A 20,082-nucleotide genomic window follows, 5' to 3' on the forward strand; every position below is an offset into this window, starting at 1 on the left:
CATGAATCCACCACAGGTGTACATGGGTTCCCAAACATGAACCCCCCCTCCCACCTCCCTCCCCATAACATCTCTCTGGGTCATCCCCGTGCACCAGCCCCAAGCATGCTGTATCCTGCATCGGACATAGACTGGCGATTCGATTCTTACATGATAGTATACATGTTTCAATGCCATTCTCCCAAATATTCCCACCCTCTCCCTCTCCCTCTGAGTCCAAAAGTCCCCTATACACTTCTGTGTCTTTTTTGCTGTCTTGTATACAGGGTCATCATTGCCATCTTTCTAAATTCCATATATATGTGTTAGTATACTGTATTGGTGTTTTTCTTTCTGGCTTACTTCACTCTGTATAATCGGCTCCAGTTTCATCCATCTCATCAGAACTGATTCAATAAAAGCCATATGATTATCTCAATAGATGCAGAGAAGGCCTTTGACAAAATTCAACATCCATTTACGATAAAAAAAAAAACTCTCCAGAAAGCAGGAATAGAAGGAACACACCTCAACATAACAATAGCTATATATGACAAACCCACAGCAAACATTATCCTCAATGGTGAAAAATTGAAAGCATTTCCCCTAAAGTCAGGAACAAGACAAGGGTGCCCACTTTCACCGCTACTATTCAACATAGTTCTGGAAGTTTTGGCCACAGCAGTCAGAGCAGAAAAAGAAATAAAAGGAATCCAGAGTGGAAAAGAAGAAGTAAAACTCTCACTGTTTGCAGATGACATGATCCTCTACATAGAAAACCCTAAAGGCTCCACCAGAAAATTACTAGAGCTAATCAATGAATATAGTAAAGTTGCAGGATATAAAATCAACACACAGAAATCCCTTGCATTTCTATACACTAATAATGAGAAAGTAGAAAAAGAAATTAAGGAAACAATTTTATTCACCATTGCAACGAAAAGAATAAAATACTTAGGAATATATCTACCTAAAGAAACTAAAGACCCATATATAGAAAACTATAAAACACTGATGAAAGAAATCAAAGGGGACACTAATAGATGGAGAAATATACCATGTTCATGGATCAGAAGAATCAATATAGTGAATATGAGTATACTACCGAAAGCAATTTACAAATTCAATGCAATCCCTATCAAGCTACCAGCGATATTTTTCACAGAACTAGAACAAATAATTTCAAGATTTGTATGGAAATACAAAAAAACCTCGAATAGCCAAAGCAATCTTGAGAAATAAGAATAGAACTGGAGGAATCAACTTGCCTGACTTCAGGCTCTACTACAAAGCCACAGTCATCAAGACAGTATGGTACTGGCACAAAGACAGAAATATAGATCAATGGAACAAAATAGAAAGCCCAGAGATAAATCCACACACATATGGACACCTTATCTTCGACAAAGGAGGCAAGAATATACAATGGAGTAAAGACAATCTCTTTAACAAGCGGTGCTGGGAAAACTGGTCAACCACTTGTAAAAAAATGAAACTAGATCGCTTTCTAACACCACACACAAAAACAAACTCAAAATGGCTTAAAGATCTAAATGTAAGACCAGAAACGATAAAACTCCTAGAGGAGAACATAGGCAAAACACTCTCCGACATAAATCACAGCAGGATCCTCTATGATCCACCTCCCAGAATACTGGAAATAAAAGCTAAAATAAACAAATGGGATCGAATTAAAATTAAAAGCTTCTGCACAACAAAGGAAAATATAAGCAAGGTGAAAAGACAGCCTTCTGAATGGGAGAAAATAATAGCAACTGACAAACAATTAATCTCAAAAATATACAAGCAACTTGTGCAGCTCAATTCCAGAAAAATAAACGACCCAATCAAAAAATGGGCCAAAGAACTAAATAGACATTTCTCCAAAGAAGACATACGGATGGCTAACAAACACATGAAAAGATGCTCAACATCACTCATTATTAGAGAAATGCAAATCAAAACCACAGTGAGGTACCACTTCACAGCAGTCAGAATGTCTGCGATCCAAAAATCTGCAAGCAATAAATGCTGGAGATGGTGTGGAGAAAAGGGAACCCTCCTACACTGTTGGTGGGAATGCAAACTAGTACAGCCACTATGGAGAACAGTGTGGAGATTCCTTAAAAAATTGCAAATAGAACTGCCTTATGACCCAGCAATCCCACTGCTGGGCATACACAGCGAGGAAACCAGAATTGAAAGAGACACATGTACCCCAATGTTCATCGCCGAGAGCCCCGGATCCACACAAGAGGGGCCACTGCAGTGAGAACCCTATGCCCGGACTGGAGAGGAGCCTGCCTTGCATTTCATGCAAGGATGGGCTCAATAAAGGACAGAAATGGTATGGACCCAACAGAAGCAGAAGATATTAAGAAGAGGGGGCAAGAACACACAGAACTATAGAAAAAACATCTTCATGACCCAGATAATCCCGAAGGTGTGATCACTCACCTAAAGCCACACATCCTGGAATGTCACGTCAAGTGGGCCTTAGGGAGAATCACTATGAACAAAGCTAGTGGAGGGGATGGTATTCGAATTGAGCTATTTCAAATCCTCAGAGATGATGCTGTGAAAGTGTTGCACTCAATATGTCAGCAAATTTGGAAAACTCAGCAGTGGCCACAGGACTGGAAAAGGTCACTTTCCATTCCAATCCCAAAGAAAGGCAATGCCAAAGAATATTCAAACCACCGCACAATTGTACTCATCTCACACGCTAGCAAAGTAACGCTCAAAATTCTCCAAGCCAGTCTTCAACAGTACATGAACCATGAACTTCCAGATGTTCAAGCTGGATTTAGAAAAGGCAGAGGAACCAGAGATCAAATTGCCAACATCAATTAGATCATTGGAAAAGCAAGAGAGTTCCAGAGAAACATCTGCTTTATTGATTATGCCAAAGCCTTTGACTGCGTGGATCGCAATAACTGTGGAAAATCCTTAGACAGAAATATCAGACTTCTTGAACTGCCTCCTGAGAAGTCTGTATGCAGGTCAGGAAGCAACAGTTAGAAGTGGACTTGCAACAACAGACTGAATCCAAATTGGGAAAGGAGTACGTAAAGGCTGTATACTGTCACCCTGCTTATTTAACTTAAATGCAGAGTACATCATGAGACAAGCTGGGCTGGATGAAACACAAGCTGGAATCAAGATTTCCAGGAGTAATATCAATAACCTCAGATACGCAGATGACACCACCCTTATGGCAGAAAGCCAAGAAGAACCAGAGTCTCCTGATGAAAGTGAAAGTGGAGAGTGAAAAACTTGGCTTAAAACTCAACATTCAGAAAACTAAGATCATGGCATCCGGTCCTATCCATCACTTCATGGCAAATAGATGGGGAAACAGTGGAAACAGTGAGAGAATTTATTCTGGGGGCAGGGGGCGGCTCCAAAATCACTGCAGATGGTGACTGCAGCCATGAAATTAAAAGACTCTTGTTCCTGGGAAGAAAAGTGATGACCAACCTAGACAGCATATTATAAAACACAGACATTACTTTGCCAACCAACGTCCGTCTAGTCAAGCCATGGTTTTTCCAGTAGTCATGTATGGATGGGAGAGTTGGACTTAAAAAAAGTTGAGCGGCAGAAAGCTGATGCTTTTGAACTGTGGTGTTGGAGAAGACTCTTGAGTGTCCTTTGAACTGCAAGTAGATCCAACCAGTCCATCCTAAAGGAAATCAGTCCTGAATATTCATTGGAAGGACTGACGCTGAAGCTGAAACTCCAATACATTGGCCACCTGATGCAAAAAACTGACTCATTTGAAAAGACCCTGATGCTGGGAAAGATTGAAGGCGGGAGGGGAAGGGGACAACAGAGGATGAGATTGCTGGATGGCATCACTGACTCAATGGACAAAAGTTTGAGTAAACTCCAGGAGTGGTAATGGACAGGGAGGCCTCATGTGCTGTGGTTCACGGGGTCTCAAAGTGTCGGACTCGACTGAACAACTGAACGGAACTGAACCCATAGATGCAAGAAGTAGATGAATGGATTGCCAGAGGTAAGGGGGAAGGTGGGCAGACAATGGGGAGGGACTGTTCATGATTCACATTTTGTTCTTGGGGTGATGAAAAAAGTTAGAAGTAGACAAAATTGACAGTTGCACAAAATTGTGAACGAACGTGGTGGAACAAGATTGCACACTTTATAAAAGAGGCAAAATTGCACGTTGCCTGTTTCATGACCATAACAAGTATCTGATGAGGAACTTTATTTTCTTCGGATCCTTTTGTGCATCCCTTCCTTCGAGCTAACAAATACCCTGGTGACAGCAAGGAAATGTTTTGGGTGGACAATCTTTGCTGAATATTTCCAACGTCACTATATTACATGGAATTCAGTGTTTAAATAGTCTTCCTCGTATTTTTTTTCCCCAGAAGAATCATGACTGAGAGCCTTGCCTGGTGGCTTGTCTTGACCAAATAATGTAAAACCTGGCATTGCTGTTAATATCCATTTGAGGAGTCTCACACATTGTAAATTTCTTGAAAGTACAGCAAAGAACAACATAGTCCCAGACTACAGAAGTCAAAATCTAGGGAGCCATTCAGACATTTGAACCTTTTCTTCCTGGAAAGGTGGATGTCAGAAGAATGATGGATGGACTAATGTCCATTCAATATGAGATATTGTACCCGTGAGGGAATGGTATGGGGTTTGGGATGAGGAATGTAGAGGAGATGGAAGGGTGGAATAAAATGAAACTAATGCTGTTCATTTATCTTTTGTCCCCATTCTTCAGAAAAGTGAATACGTTGCTAACGAAAGGTAGAGGAAATCCCTTTACATACGGGTGAATTTGTCATGGGCGTCTAGAAGCACATGCTAGACATTTTGGTAGTAAATTCCTCAGTCACTATGGTTAAAGAATGTACATTTTTTGTCAAGTCCTGGAATAGTCCCAGACAGCCCCTAATCAGAACCACCAGTGTCTGTGCCACACCAAAATGTACTTACTGAAAAGCCAGACTGCAACCCGAAATGTGGCACATTCCCTACAGAACATACAGGATTCTGACCTTGTCCGAGATCTCTACATGCGGAATTTATAAAGGGCTGTTTAGTCGCTCACTTGTGTCCAACTCTGCCATTCCATGGACTGTAGCCCACCAGGGTCTTCTGGCCATTGAATTTTCCAGGCAAGAAAACTGGGGTGGCTTGGCCATTTCCTTCTGCGAGAGATTGTCCCAACCCAGGGAGTGAACCCACGCCTCCTGCCTTGGCAGGTAGATTCTTTACCACTGAGCCACCAGGGACACGTAGGTGACCCAAACTGGTTAGAACTGTCAGATACCTATGCCGTGACTCCTTCCAACTCTCCAGGCAAATGAGAAAGTACTTTCTGGACCAGGAAAATCAACCTTCCTGCCAAGAGGAGCCTGGGCTTCCCTGGTGGTACAGAATCTGCTTGCCATGCGGGAGACCTGGGTTCGCTCCCTGGGCTGGAGAAGGGAACGGTACCCACTCCAGTCTTCTGGCCTGGAGAATTCCATGGAATGTATCTCCACGGGGTCACAAAGGGTGGGACTTGACTGAAAGACTCCCACTTTACCTCCTTCCCAGCTGAGCCTCAAGGCAAGCCCAAGAACACTGGAGTGGGTAGCCTGTCCCTTCTCCAGCGGATCTTCCTGACCCAGGAATGACACCAGCGTCTCCTGCACTGCAGGCAGACTCTTTACCAACTGAGCTATGGGAGAAGTCTCCCACAAAACCACCATGGAGGCCTCTTTGATAAATTGTGTTTTTTCCTGGTTCAGTGCTCGTGTGAAACTGGATCCATGGATAAATTGGATTATCTAGAATGAGGTCATATGAATGGGTTGACCCACCCTTACACAATCACTGTGCTGATGGGGTAACAAGCAGGGACCCTTGCCATTTCCCGCAGCTCTCTATAAATAGAGACGTTTCAGCCCCCAACACACTCTGATAGCCAGTCACCGACTTGAGGAAGCTGCCGGCAAGAGGGCTCAAAGGAGGTAAGTGATGAGTGAGAACGTCTAAGGAGAAGGTTTGGGAATCAGTACAGAAGGAGGTGGGGGGTTTCGGAAGGCTGGGTTTTCTACTCACCTTGCATCAGCTCAAAGACCTTGTGAAAGCAGTGGGTCTCCCTTAAACTCCGTATTAACCATGGCTGAGCCGGAGCTCTCTGTGAGGGGGGAGAGTGTTGCCACCCTCCATGGTGTGGTGTGGTGCAATTATTCCACAAGGCTTTCTGAACCTCGGCCCCCTGGCCTAAGCAGAGATGTTCGTCTGCATTCATTTGTGTTAACCTGCACAGAGAGAACCTCCCGGATCTACAGTAGAGAACGATACTGTCCCAATTTCCATTTGAGAAAACGGACCCCCCACTTTTGTCCATTTAGAAATCCGAATCCGGAGATGGGCAGCATGGACGCCTATGAGCAGGTCCAAAAGGGACCCCTGAAGCTGAAAGGAGTCCCAGAGCTTGGCGTGACCAAGCGGAAGAAGAAAAAGGACAGAGACAAGGCAAAACTCCTGCAAACGATGGGAAAAATCCAGGAGAACCAGGAGGAGGAGCTGAGGCGCCACCTTCACAAGCGGACCCCAGCCCAGGTGGCCTTTGAGAAGGTGCAGGAGACGCGACAGATGGAGAGGGTCCTGAAGAAAGCATCCACATCCCACAAGCAGAGAGTGGAGGACTTCAACAGACACCTGGACACGCTCACGGAGCACTATGACATCCCCAAAGTCAGCTGGACCAAGTAGCTGCCCCACGCAGGGGACGGACTATTGTCCAGGGGAAGCAGGAAGCAGGGTTGGGGTCACCTCTGGAGCCTTTGGAAACATTCTTTTACACACATCCTTTCGAGCCTTCTGCTGAGCCCATGCTTATTAAAGTAATGGGCCCTTACTCTGGAACTGCAATAAAGAGAGATGGCTCTTTAACTCTAAATTTAAAAAAAAAAAAGCAACATCCATGTCCAATGGTTCATGCAGCCTCCGCACCTGTGTGTTCACCAGGAGACCCACGAGGACGAGAAGCCCTAGGCTGTGATCTCTGCCCCAAGAAGTTCACCCACGACTCCACACTGCTTGCTCACCAGAGGACCCACACCCAAGAGAAGCCTTTCTGCTCTGAGCACTGTGACAAAGCTTTCAACACAATGGGAACCTCCGTGTTCACACTCTGGCTCGAGCCCTGCGTGTGCCCGAGTGTCACTGGCCTTCCGATCCCTGGCTTCTGTCATCCCCAGAGGAAACCCATTCCGAATGGTTGGCCCAGGAACCTGCCCTCGGGTCCAAGTCCCTTCTGCGCCAAGAAGGAAATTCACAATGATTTGTCAATTCTGTACACAAAGGGTGGATGACGTGAAGAGTTTTGGAGGATGTTGGCTCCAGGGGGGTTCCATTCAGTGAATGAGGGGGATATTTGAGTGATGGCTTATGGTTCCCTTCGGATGTTGTTTTCCACTTTAGTGTAGCCTGTTTCACTAAGTTTTTGCTTTGTTTTGTTATTCTCTTGAAAGCACGTCTCATTAGTTGCCCGTACTTCATCACGAAACTGAGCCTACTGTTGACCGCCTTCCTGCTAGGCGGTACGTCACTGTAAAACTGCACCCTCCTGGCGCAGAGGCCAGGCTCTCCAGTGGAATTTCAATTTCAAATAAACACATTTCTGTCAAAGAGTGCTCTGCGTATTTTCTAAGACTTTTCTACATGGAATAGGTGATAGCCCTGGTTTTGCCTACATGGCTGTTATTATGCTGAGATAGATTCACTCACTCCATACTTGTTCGGGTATTTCTTCCCGAGGTGTTTAGAGACAGGAAGGCTTCCGAAGGTGATAGGTGTCACTCTTCTTTCCTATTGGTGGGCAACTTCTAGTCTTCAAAAAGGCTGCTTAGAAGTCGGTTCTTCTCACACCTTGGCTCATCTGCTGATTTTAGAAAACCCTTTTAAGACTTCTCTCTCAGGAACAGAGAGGAGTCAAACCGATCTGGCTCCCACCATCATGTCCCTGACTCTGTCAAACCCTCCTGGCAGTGAGACAAAAAATTCACGAGATCATTAAAACCAATCCGTTCACCGCAAAACCACCCCCAAAGTCCCAAATAAATAAAATCCGAAAAGAAACCGAGGCATTTCCCCAGCGGTCCAGCGGTTGAGACTCGGGGCTTCCGCTGCGGGCGGCGTGGTTTCCTTCCGCGGTCTGGGAACTGAGATCCAACGCGCCTCCCTGCTTGGCCGAGCGCAAAACCAAGCAACAATACACAGAATGGATCACTCAGCCACTGTGGAGGCCTCCTTAGCGCATCGTGGTTTCTCCCGAGCGAGTTTCCAAGGGCAAGCGAATCCCTGGTCATCGAGGAAAGCGGGAGGGTCGATGGTGTTTGCCCCGCCCTTACGCCATCCAGGCGCTGATTGGGCAAGAGGCCGGGAAGTGCGGCATCGCCTCCCGCTGCAGGGAGACGCTTGTCCGCCTGCCGAGTTCGAGGGCAAGTCCCCAGCTGAGGCGGACCCAGGCGAGAAGGCTTCAAGGAGGTAATTGATGGGGACTGTCTAAAGAGAACGCGAGAAAGTCAGGGCACGTGGAAGTGGGTTTCACTAAGTCCTGGCTTTCTGTTCACCTTGCATTCGCTCAGAGACCGTGTGAAATCCAGCGACCGCCCTCCGGCCACACATACACCGTGGTTCATTCGTGGAACGCTTCGGGGAATGAGGTCGTTTCCGCACTCCACGGGGTCCTGTGGTGTGGTTCATTTTTTCAACAAGGGCTTTTAAGCACTGCCCTGGGGACATTTTTGACTACGCAGTTTCTTGTTGTAGTCTAAGATGGATGTCGGGAGAATAGAATGGATTCTTGTCCCTGGTATGAAATACTGCAGGGGGACTCATGCCCAGTATTGGGCTGAGGGATGGTAGGGTGGATGAAAATAAACTAATTGGCTGCATTCTTTTTTTTTTTCTTTTTTGCCCCCATACTTCTGAATACTGAATCTCTTACTGAGGAAAAGCAAGAGGAAGGTCCTGTGTATCGGGGTCAGTTGGGCACCCACTTCTAGAAGCATTTGTCCAGAGTCCTACTGAAAACTCTGCAGTCAGTATGGCTGAGAACCAGACAGGGGCTCGTGGCCGCCTCGCGGACAGCCCCGGCGCAGAGTCGCCAGCGTCTGCGCCACGCCAGGACACCGGAAGGGAAAAGCCCGACTCCGCCCTTGAAGAGTTGCGCGTCCGCTTCAGAAGGTTCAGCAGCTCGGAAGAATCCGACCCGATCAAGGCTCTGAGGAGGCTGCGTGAACTCTGCGGTCTGTGGCTGAGGCCGGATCTTCACACCAAGGAGCAGATGGTGGACAGGCTGGTGCTGGAGCAGTTCGTGCTGTGCATGCCGCCGGAGATCCAGGTCTTAGTCAGAAGTAGTGGTGCCGAGACTTGTAAGGATCTGGAGGAGGTGCTGAGAAATAAGCAGAAACTGAAGAAGTGGGTGAGTAGGACCCTAGGGACCCTGTGAGAGAGGGAACGGTGGGAAGATGGGCTGCGAGCTGGGAGATGAAGCAGAAGGACCAGAGGGCTTGGCTCGAAATCAGTGCTTCCCACAGGGGTGCGCGCTTGCCTGTGGCGTCACGGGAGATGTTTCTGTCGGTCCTGAGGGTGTTGCTCTTTCAAATGTCATTTCCAGGAGGTGGGCTCCTAGGCTGGGATACGCAATGAATGCCTTTTTGGATCCTGTGAAGGGAGACAGATCCTATTTGATTTATTTCTACAGACTGTAGTCCATGTCCAAGGCGAGGATTTTTTGATGCCAGTCTCGGATGTTGAGATGTTAGGATTTGAGGTCAGTGAGGGGCACGATGGGGGAGACGGAGCCAGGGAGCCCCAGTCTACAGTCAGTGTCGTCCCTCCAGACGAGGGCCAGCAGGAAAGCCAAGACGGGCAGCATCTGCCAGGAGCCAAGGACCTGTCGAGGGGGCAGGTGAGTGTGATGTCTTGACCTGCAGTCTGGGAGCAGGTTGAAGAGGGTCGGGTGGGCGTGGCTGCGAAAGTAATTGGGAGAACTTGGCAAAGGACAAGAATGGACCCACTGCGTGCCGGAATTCCCATGGTTGCATTCCATGCCCAGCCGTTTTCCAGCCAGTGTGAGAATGAAGACTCACCCATCTTTCCTAGTGCTTCACCATGGAAGCTTGTGGCCATAAGCACGAGGACAGAGGAGTCCTGCTTCCACGGGATGGTGCTGGGTCAGTTCGTCAGGGGTCAATGCGCTCACAGCTGTTTTACCCATGATGGATTTCGTCAGAGGCACTTACTATTGGGGAATATTGTAAATTGAATTGAATATTGAATTGAATAAAAAATTCCCAGTTGGAGTCATTCCCGCCCCGCCCCAGAAGATTTTGGAGTATGTCTGGAGAGAGTGGATTTTTTGGCAGCGTGAATCGGGGGAGGAGATGCTACGGATTTCTCATGAATAGAGACCAGCTATACTGCTTATCATCTTCTTGTGCCCCGGGCCACCCTCCATGAGGAGGACAAATCCAGGCAACGTATCAACAAGTGGTGAAGTCAGGAGCCCTAGAGCCAGAGTCCTCTGCTTGCAGAGTCAGGGGCAGGGAGGATTTGAGATGAGGTGGAGACATATGTGCAAGACAGTTGGCAGTGCCAGCTGTGAAATCTGGACTTGATTGCCAGAGGTGGTCGGTATAGATCAAGGACAGTCATGGGAATCAGGAGAGGACTGCCAGTCAGGGTGATGGGAAGCAGTCAGGGCATATCCCCCAAACTGATATTCAGAAAGCTGGAGTCTTAGATCAGGGTACTAGGGGGGTGGGGAAAGAGGAGGCAGAGCTTGCCATGGGCTAAGGCAGTGGGATTGACTCTGCTTGGTTGCCCCTTGTCAGGGCCAGAAAGCTCTCCCGCCAGAGACCATTCCTGAAACAGGTGAACTGGAGGGTCAGATGCCCTCCAAGGAGAACTTGGAGAAGGACCTGCTGGAAGACACAGGAGTGACAAGAACCCTTCCGCCTCAAGAGTCTGAACTTCTGCAGGATGGTGGTGAGTATTAAACACTTGGAGACCACAGGAGGTAATGACTGCCTCCACTGATGTCCAGGAAGGGGTGCCCAGCACTTCCATCCCTTGGTGTTGGGGCCGGGTAGGAGTTGGTTCTCCTGTGCCAACCTTCTCCGTCATCAATGTTCCAGAGTGTTTCATCAGCGAGACTCAGGTAGTTTGGTCGATGGGAAGTGTGTGGCGAAGATTAGGGATGGTTCCAATGAGGCTGGCACCATGGAAAATGCTCCTTGATAAATATGGTGCTGAATCTCTTCTTTCAGCAGATTCTGGGAGGGCAGAGAGAGAGGGGAGGGTCCCCAGGAAGGAACTGATACTTCAGATGTGGCTCCTGAACCCTTTCCTCCTGTGTTCCAGAGGGAGACGTTTCCACTACGAGTGGATCCAGACGAGGTCCTCTGAAGAATCGCAGACACGTCCTAAGGAAACGGGACAGCAGCCCCACTTGCCAAGATGAGCGTTCAGAAGCAGCCACGTGTTTGGACCAAGGAGAGCTCTCAGGACAGCTTGGGTCCCATTCCGTTGGTTCATCTGGCACCGTGGGACCCACCAGTGTTCCTGAGGGAGCAGAAACCCTGGGACAGGCACCCTGTGAATGCAGGGTGTGCAAAAAGAGCTTTCCTTATCAATCTCAGCTTACCCTGCACCAGAGGACACACACAGGAGAGAGGCCCTTTCAATGCGACATCTGTGCCAAAGGGTTCATGCAGACTTCGGACCTGCGGGTTCACGAGCGGATCCACACTGGTGAGAAGCCCTACAGCTGTGATCTCTGCCTCAAGAAGTTCACCCACGACTCCTCACTGCGTGCTCACAAGAAGACCCACACCCAGGAGAAGCCTTTCTGCTGTGAGCAGTGTGACGAGCCTTCAGCCACCTAGGGAACCTCAACGTTCACCAACGCACCCACTCTGGGGTCAGGCCCTACGTGTGCCCCGAGTGTCACCGTGCCTTCCGTCAGCTGGGGACTTTCAAACGCCACCAGAAAATCCATTCCAAATGACTGGCTCAGACCCTGCCCTCAGGGCCAGGTCTTTTCTGTTTTAAATGGAAAATTTAGAATGTTTTGTCACATGTGTTATACAAAGTGTGGATGTCAGGGGAAGAGCTTAGGAGGATACTGGAACCCAGTGGGGTTCCATTCGTGTGAATTAGGATATTTGATTTTCTACTTTTCTATAGAGTATAGTTTTCTTTTTCATTTGTTTATTTTCAATTGGAGGATAATTGCCTTATGATGTGAGACTATGGTTTTCTTACATGTTTTTGCTTTGTGTTCTTGTTCTTCCCTTGAAGCTGTGTCTCACTGGTTATCAGTACCTCATCATCAGACTGAGGCTACTGCCGACTGCCTTCTTATCAGGTGTGATTTCCTTGTAAAATAGGATGCTCCTAGCAGGACGGCTAGATTAAATACAGGATCACCAGTGAAAGTTAAATGTCAAATAAAGAAATACATTTCTATCAAAGAGCTGTGTCTTTTCTCTTCTAAGACTTTGCTACACAGAGTAGGTGATAGCTGTGGTCTTGTCTACGTGGCCATTATGTTGAGATATGTTCCCTTTGTACTAGTTTGCATACTGCTTCCTTAGGTATTTAGAAAAAGAAGGCTTCTTAAATTGATAAGTGACATTCTTTTCCCCTGCTGCTGCTACTGCTGCTAAGTCGCTTCAGTCGTGTCCGACTCTGTGTGACCCCGAAGACGGCAGCCCACCAGGCTCCCCCGTCCCTGGGATTCTCCAGGCAAGAACGCTGGAATGGGTTGCCAATTCCTTCTCCAATGCATGAAAGTGAAAAGTGAACGTGAAGTTGCTCAGTCGTGTCCTCCTCTTAGCGACCCCATGGACTGCAGCCCACCAGGCTCCTCCGCCCATGGGATTTTCCAGGCAAGAGCACTGGAGTGGGATGCCATTGCCTTCTTTTTCCCTAGTGGTGTACAGCCTCTGGTTTCTGTGATGCCTCTCTGAAATGGCTTCTTACAGTTGATCTCATCAGCTGATTTTCGACAAAATTCTCTGATGACTTATTTCATGAGGAAAGAGACAAGATTAGGTAACCCAATTTGATTACAACCATCGGATTACAGTTATTGGACTGCCTCACTGTTTCCAAGCAGAGAGAAAAAATTCATTAGATCAGGAAAATCAATCTGTTTCCCCAAGAAATGCCATCCATGAAGTCTAAAATAAGTAAAATACATAGGAGAACGTTTACTACCAAACCAATATGGTGGCCTCTCTAATGGTTCTTCCTGTTGGAGTCTCCACAGGAAACTGAATCTACCCAGATTATCCAAAGTGGTTCTTTCCATGCCCTTTATCCAATCACTGGGATGATGAGGTTATGGCCAGAAACCCCTGCAGTTTCACCCAACTCTCTATAAATACGGACATTTCGGCTCCAGACACACTTTGAGAGCCACTCCCTGACCTGAGGAGGCTGAAGGCAAGAAACCTCGAAGGGGTAAGTGATGAGTGGGCACGTCCAAGGAGAAGGCTTAGAAATGAGGACACACGGGTGGGTTTCAGAAAGGTCTGGCATTCTGCTCATCTTGCATTAGCTGGGAGACTTGTGACAGGAGATCTTCCTCTAACCCCACATGAACAAGGGTTAATCGAGCTCTTCTGTGAGGGGAGGAGAATGTTTCCACACGTGGTGCTGTGAGGTGGCTCGTTTTCTTCAAGGGTGTCTGAGCAGTGACCCTATCGCCATTTAGAAACTACATATATAGTTATTACTACTTTAAATTTTTTTTAATTCCTTCATCTTGGCTGGGCTGGGTCTTCTTTGCTGTGAGGGCTTTCTCTGGTCGTACCTGGTGGGGACTACTCTCTAGCTGAGGGCTATGGGCTTCTCATTGCAGCAACTTCTCCCATGGCAGAGCCGGGAGTCTAGAGCTTGGGTTCAGTAGTTGCCCCTCTCAGGCTCAAGAGTTGTGGAGCACGGGCTCATAGGCAGGTGGTATCTTCCCATATCAGGGATCAAACCCATGTCCCTCTGCATTGGTAGGCAGATTCTTAGCCACTGGACCACCAAGGAAGCCTTATGGTCACTTCTGACCAGACAGTTTTATGAAATATTGAATGAGTCGGGCAATGGTGTCCAATACTCGGATGTAGGGGAGACGCAAGGGTGGAACAAAATGAAACCCATTTGTTTCTTTCTTTTTTTTTTTCTCCCTAGACTGCTACACAGTGACTTTAATGCTGAGGAAAAGCAGAGGAAATCCATTTCCATAGGCGTCAACTGGGCACCCACTTCTAGAAGCATTTGCTCAGAGTCCTACTGGAAATGTCCTCCATCCATATGGCTGAGGACCAGACAATTTTTCAGGGTTGTGGACACATCACAGACAGCCCTGGGGCAGAGTCACCAGCGTCCGTGCCACCCCAAGACACACTCATGGAAAACTCAGAGTGTGACCAGGAAACCTGGCACGTCCGGTTCAGAACCTTTAGCAGCTCGGAGGAATCTGACCCCATTGAGGACCTGAGGAGACTCCGTGAACTCTGCCATCTGTGGCTGAGGCCGGATCTTCACACCAAGGAGCAGATGATGGACAGGCTGGTGCTGGAGCAGTTCATGGTCTGCATGCCCCTGGAGTGCCAGGTCCTGCTCAAAGAGAGTGGGGTGCAGAGTTGCAAGGACCTGGAGGACGTGCTGAGAAACAAGCAGAGACCCAAGAAATGGGTGAGTAGGACCTCAGTGATGGGTGTGGGGCGAGCAGACAGCTGCAAGCTGCAGGGATCACAAGATAGGACCTGAGGGCTTGGCTCTGTGTCAGTGACTCCCAAGCAGGTGAGAGAAGTCCACACGTGGGCAATTTGGGACATATTTTTGGCTGTCTCAATTCGAAGGACGTAGATCGTTTACACCAAATGTGAGCGTCTATTGTCAATGCCATTGGATGCCCGAAAGCTACATTCCAGGTCTTATAGAGACTGATCTTGATTGATTTCTCCCCTCACAGACCACAGTCTGCATACAAGGGCAGAATTATCTTGTGCGCGATCCCGATACTGGGGTGGTTGAAGCCAAGGCCGGCGACATGGATGATGAGAGTGACCCGTGTGGGGAGCCCCAACCCCCCGTGAGGGTCATACCTCCAGAGGATGGCCAGGAGGGAAGCCAAGAGCTGCAGAATCTGCCAGGAGCCGCGGACCCGTCTAGGGAGCCGGCGAGAGATTGGAAGCAGGTAAAAGAGAGTCAGGTGGGTGTGGCTGCTGGAGTACTCGGGAGATTTGGCAAAGGATAGGAATGGACCCATTGCTTCCAGGAATTCCCGTGCATGCATTCAGTTCCTAGGCATTTTTTCTAGTCAGTGTGAGAATGAAGATAATCCATCTTTGTCCCTCTGCCATGAAAGCTTCTAGTCTTAGGCGTGGGGAGAAGGTCCTGTCTTCCTGACATGATGCTAGGTTCAGTTTGCTACAGGTGAATGCACTGACAGCTGATTTGCCCACGGCCCCTTCCCCCAGGGGCACGTTATATTTCAGAATATGATCATTCCTTGCAACTGAAGGAGTGACTCCAAACTGGACTCATTTTGCCCCCCAGTAGACACTGGGCTTCCCTGGTGGCTCAGATGGTGAAGAATCTGCCAACAATGCAGGAGACGTGGGTTTGATCCCGGGGTCAGGAAGATCCCCTGGAGAAGGGAATGGCCACCCACTCTAGTGTTCTTGCCTGGAGAATCCCATGAACAGAGGAATCTGGCGGCTATAGTCCATGGGGTTGCAAAGAGTCAGACACAGCTGAGCGACTAACACTTTCAGTTTAAGACATTGAAGAATGAATGGAAGACAGTTGATCTGTTCAAATAAGGTTGGGTATGGGCAGGGATGCTATTGACTTGCATGGAGTAGAGACCAAGAGTACTAGTCATCTTCTTCCTATGTATCGGGTAACCACCATCACAAAGATGAATCCAGGCAAAGTCTCCAACAATGATGGAGTCAAGAGAGCTGCTGGACCTAGACTTCTTTCCCTCCAGAGTCAGGGGCAGGCAGAAGTGGGCATGATTTGGAGAGACCTATGCATAGAGAAGTCAGAGTGCCAACTGTGATGTCCTGATTTGATTGCAAGATGCAGTCTGTATAGATCCAGGACAGTCTCGAGTATCAGGAGATGATTATCAATCAGGGTGATGGGGTGGACCAGAAGAAGTCAGGGCATATCCCCTAAAATGACATTAAGAAAGGTGGAGTCCTAGATCAAGATACGAGGCAGATGGGAAAACAGGAACCAGTCTTCCACGGACTAAGGTAGCTGGGTTACTGACTCTGCTTGTTTGTCCCTTGTCAGGACCAGAGAGCTCTCTCGCCAGAGACTGTTCCTGAAACAGGTGAGCTGGAGGGTCAGATGCCCAGGGAGAACTTGGAGAAGGACCTGCTGGAAGACAGGGGAGAGACAAAAACCCTTCTCTCTCAAGAACCTGAACTTCTGAAGGGTCCTGGTGAGTATTCAAAACCATGGAATTCAGCAGTTTAGCGGCTCCTGCCCATGGTGGCAAGGGACCGGGCAGCCTGCATCGCCATCCGTGGATGGGTGGGGTGGAGACCATTGTCCAGTGCCAAGCTTCTCCATCATCAGCGTCCCAGAGTCGCACAGTCTGAGCTCTTAGCTGGGTTGCGTGATGGGAACTTCTCAGCCAACATCAGGGTCCCAGTGAGGCGGGCAGCACAGGAGATGCTCCTTGTTGAATGCGGCGCTGAATCTCGTTCAGCGGATTCTGGGAGCGTAGGGAGACAGGAAAATCCTGAAGAAGGAACTGATATTTAAAATGTAGCTCCTGGTGGGGAACATGAGTATAGCTGTGGCAGATTTCATGTTGATGTATGGTGAAACCAATACAATATTGTAAAGTCATTAACCTCCAATTAAAAAAAAATAGATTTATATTTTAAAAAAGTAATAATGATAAAATGTAGCTCCTGAACCCTTTCCTCCTGTGTTCCAGAGGGAGACGTTTCCACTACGAGTGGATCCAGACGAGGTCCTCTGAAGAATCGCAGACACGTCCTAAGGAAACGGGACAGCAGCCCCACTTGCCAAGACGAGCGTCCGGAAGCAGCCACGTGTTTGGACCAAGGAGAGCTCTCAGGACAGCTTGGGCTCCATTCCGTTGGTTCATCTGGCACCGTGGGACCCACCAGTGTTCCTGAGGGAGCAGAAACCCCGGGTCGGGCACCCTGTGAATGCAGGGTGTGCAAAAAGAGCTTTCCTTATCAATCTCAGCTTACCCTGCACCAGAGGACACACACAGGAGAGAGGCCCTTTCAGTGCGACATCTGTGCCAAAGGGTTCATACAGCTTTCGGACCTGCGGGTTCACGAGCGGATCCACACTGGCGAGAAGCCCTACAGCTGTGATCTCTGCCTCAAGAAGTTCACCCACGACTCCACGCTGCGAGCTCACAAGAGGACCCACACCCAGGAGAAGCCTTTCCTCTGTGAGCACTGTGACAGAGCCTTCAGCCACCGAGGGAACCTCAACGTTCACCAACGCACCCACTCTGGGGTCAGGCCCTACGTGTGCCCCAAGTGTCACAGTGCCTTCCGTCAGCTGGGGACTTTCAAACGCCACCAGAAAATCCATTCCAAATGATTCACCCAAGACCCCACCATCAGGTCCAAGTGCCTTCTGCTCCTAGAAGGAAATTCGGGATTATTTGTCACTCAGGTGATACAATGAAAGGGTGACGTGAAGAACTCACGATCATACTGGAACCCAATGGGGTTCCATTCACATGAACTAGGCGAATCTTTGAGTGATGACTTACCTTTCCCTTCAGATTTTGTTTTCTACTTTAGTGTAGCCTGTGTTTTTGTGATAAGTTTTGGCTTTGTGGTGTTCTTTCAGTGAATGCAGGTCTCATTAGTTTTCAGTACTTCTTTGTGAAACTGAGGTCACTGCTGATTGTCCCCCCATTAGGGAAGATTTAATTGTAAAATAGGATGCTCCTAGCAGGGTGGCCAGATGAAAAAGAGGATCACCAGTGAAATCTAAATTTCAAATAAACAAAGACACTTCTGTCAAAGAAGTGTCCTCTGTATTTCCCCTTCCAAGATTTTTTTATATGGAGTAGATGATAGCTGCGGTTTGGTACATGCCCATTATTTTGTGGAGATACCTTCCCTCTGTAAGGCTTCCCCAGTGGCTCAGGGGTCAAGAATCTGCCTGCAGCACAGAAGACCCAAGTTCGATCCCTTGATCAGGAAGATGCCCTGGAGAAGGGAATGGCAATCCACTCCAGTATTCTTGCCTGGAGAGTCCCACGGACAGAGGAGCCTGGCGGGCTATGGTCTGCTGGGCTGCAAAGAGTCGGACACGCCTGAAGCGCCTGAGCAGCCATTCGAGCATTTAAAGTGACTGCATTCTCTTGGGATTATGGACAGTTAGGTGATGTAAGATTAATGCCCATTTGAACACTGAGAGTCCAGGGTGTCTTGGCTTGAAAAGATTCTTCAAGGTAGCACTCTTTCATCCCACCTGGCTCTCCTCCAGTAGAAATGAAGACAGGTCATTTGGAGCAGAATGGAGATAATAAAGTTTTGTTTTTTTTTTCAAGGAACCAGCGTTTTCTTCTATTAATTAGCCTGGGAATTTGTTGGGGGCAGCAAACTCAAGGCTGATATTTTAATAGATATTGGCGTCTGGCTGCTCGCCACTCAAAAGCCAATACAGAGGCCAGGTTGGGGGAAAGGAGATCCAGCATTATTCTGGATGCCAGCAACTGTTGAAAGTGAAAGGGAAGTCGCTCAGTCATGTCCAACTTTTTGCGACTCCGTGGACTGTAGCCTACCAGGCTCCTCCGTCCATGGCATTTTCCAGGCAAGAGTACTGGAGTGGGGTGCCATGTCCTTCTCCAACAACTGTGGAGGGCAGGGCAGACGTCTGTCCAATGGCTGACTGCCCCCACCTCCCACCCCGGACACTTAGTGAGCAACAGCTTTTACAGATGGAGGGAAGGGGCTACAGGCAGAAACAGCACAGTCAGCTCTGACAATCATCTTGAAACTGGTCATCACTGGTCTGATCAGTGTCAGCTTGATTGTTGTAAATACAGTTAACCTTCAGTTCCGGGTCCGTTTGTTTTCATTTCTCGGGTCAGTTCTCAGAATTGTGGCAGCTTCTCTCATGGTTTCCCAGGAGGCTCAGTGGTGAAGAATCCGCCTGCCAATGCAGGAGACGTGGGTTTGCTCCCTGGGTCGGGAGATCCCCTGGAGAAGGGAATGGCAAGCCACTGCAGTATTCTTGCCTGGAGAAGCCCATGGACAGAGGAACCTGGTGGCCTACATGGGATGACAAAGAGCCACTTCACTTTCTTTCACTTTGCAACTCCGTGGACTGCAGCATGCCAGGCTTCCCTGTCCTTCACTATCTCCTGGGAGTTTGCTCAAACTCGTGTCCATTGAGTCGGTGATGCCACCCAACCATCTCATCCTCTGTTGCCTTCTTCTGTTTAAAAGGATGTTAACTTACAGGCCCAAGTAGGAGGCAACTAATTCAAAGAAGCAATATAGAATATAAAGACTGGGTCTCTTCAGAAACACGGGTATTAGAACCATTATCGAAGAATAAACACAAGAAATTAATATGATGAAATATGAATAAGACTTCAAAACACAGATGCAGTTAAGTATTAGTTAAGAAAAATGAATAATAGGGCTTCCCCGGGGGCTCGGTGGTAAAGGTTGTGCCTGCCAATGAAAGGACACGAGTTCCATCCCTGACCCGAGAAGATCCCAGTCCTCAGAGCAGCTAAGGCCACGCGACACAACCACTCAGACTGGGAGCCGCCACTACTGAAGCCCAGAGCCCGGAAAGCCTGGGCTACACACAAGAGGGGCCACTGCAGTGAGAAGCCTGTGCCCAGACTGGAGAGGAGCCTGCCTTGCATTTCATGCAAGGATGGGCTCAATAAAGGACAGAAATGGTATAGACCCAACAGAAGCAGAAGATATTAAGAAGAGGGGGCAAGAACACACAGAACTATAGAAAAAACATCTTCATGACCCAGATAATCCCGAAGGTGTGATCACTCACCTA

The 20,082-nt window shown here is 48.2% G+C and overlaps 2 protein-coding genes and 1 pseudogene across 2 annotated transcripts; all 3 read left to right on the forward strand.

Annotated features, from left to right (window-relative positions):
- Positions 1-6,390: 6,390 nt before the first annotated feature.
- Positions 6,391-6,729, forward strand: LOC128062867 (protein FAM32A-like). Its single transcript, XM_052655301.1, has one exon. The coding sequence runs from the start codon at positions 6,391-6,393 to the stop codon at positions 6,727-6,729; it is 339 nt and encodes a 112-aa protein (XP_052511261.1).
- Positions 6,730-9,067: 2,338 nt separating this feature from the next.
- Positions 9,068-12,034, forward strand: LOC128062841 (zinc finger and SCAN domain-containing protein 5B-like; annotated as a pseudogene).
- Positions 12,035-14,337: 2,303 nt separating this feature from the next.
- Positions 14,338-17,637, forward strand: LOC128062830 (zinc finger and SCAN domain-containing protein 5B-like). The gene is given in 4 exon segments (XM_052655268.1): positions 14,338-14,721; positions 15,002-15,195; positions 16,296-16,486; positions 16,991-17,637. Coding segments are annotated over 4 exon segments (1,416 nt in total).
- Positions 17,638-20,082: the final 2,445 nt, after the last annotated feature.

The sequence above is a fragment of the Budorcas taxicolor genome, chromosome 18, assembly GCF_023091745.1.
Source record: "Budorcas taxicolor isolate Tak-1 chromosome 18, Takin1.1, whole genome shotgun sequence".
Taxonomy (NCBI): domain Eukaryota; kingdom Metazoa; phylum Chordata; class Mammalia; order Artiodactyla; family Bovidae; genus Budorcas; species Budorcas taxicolor.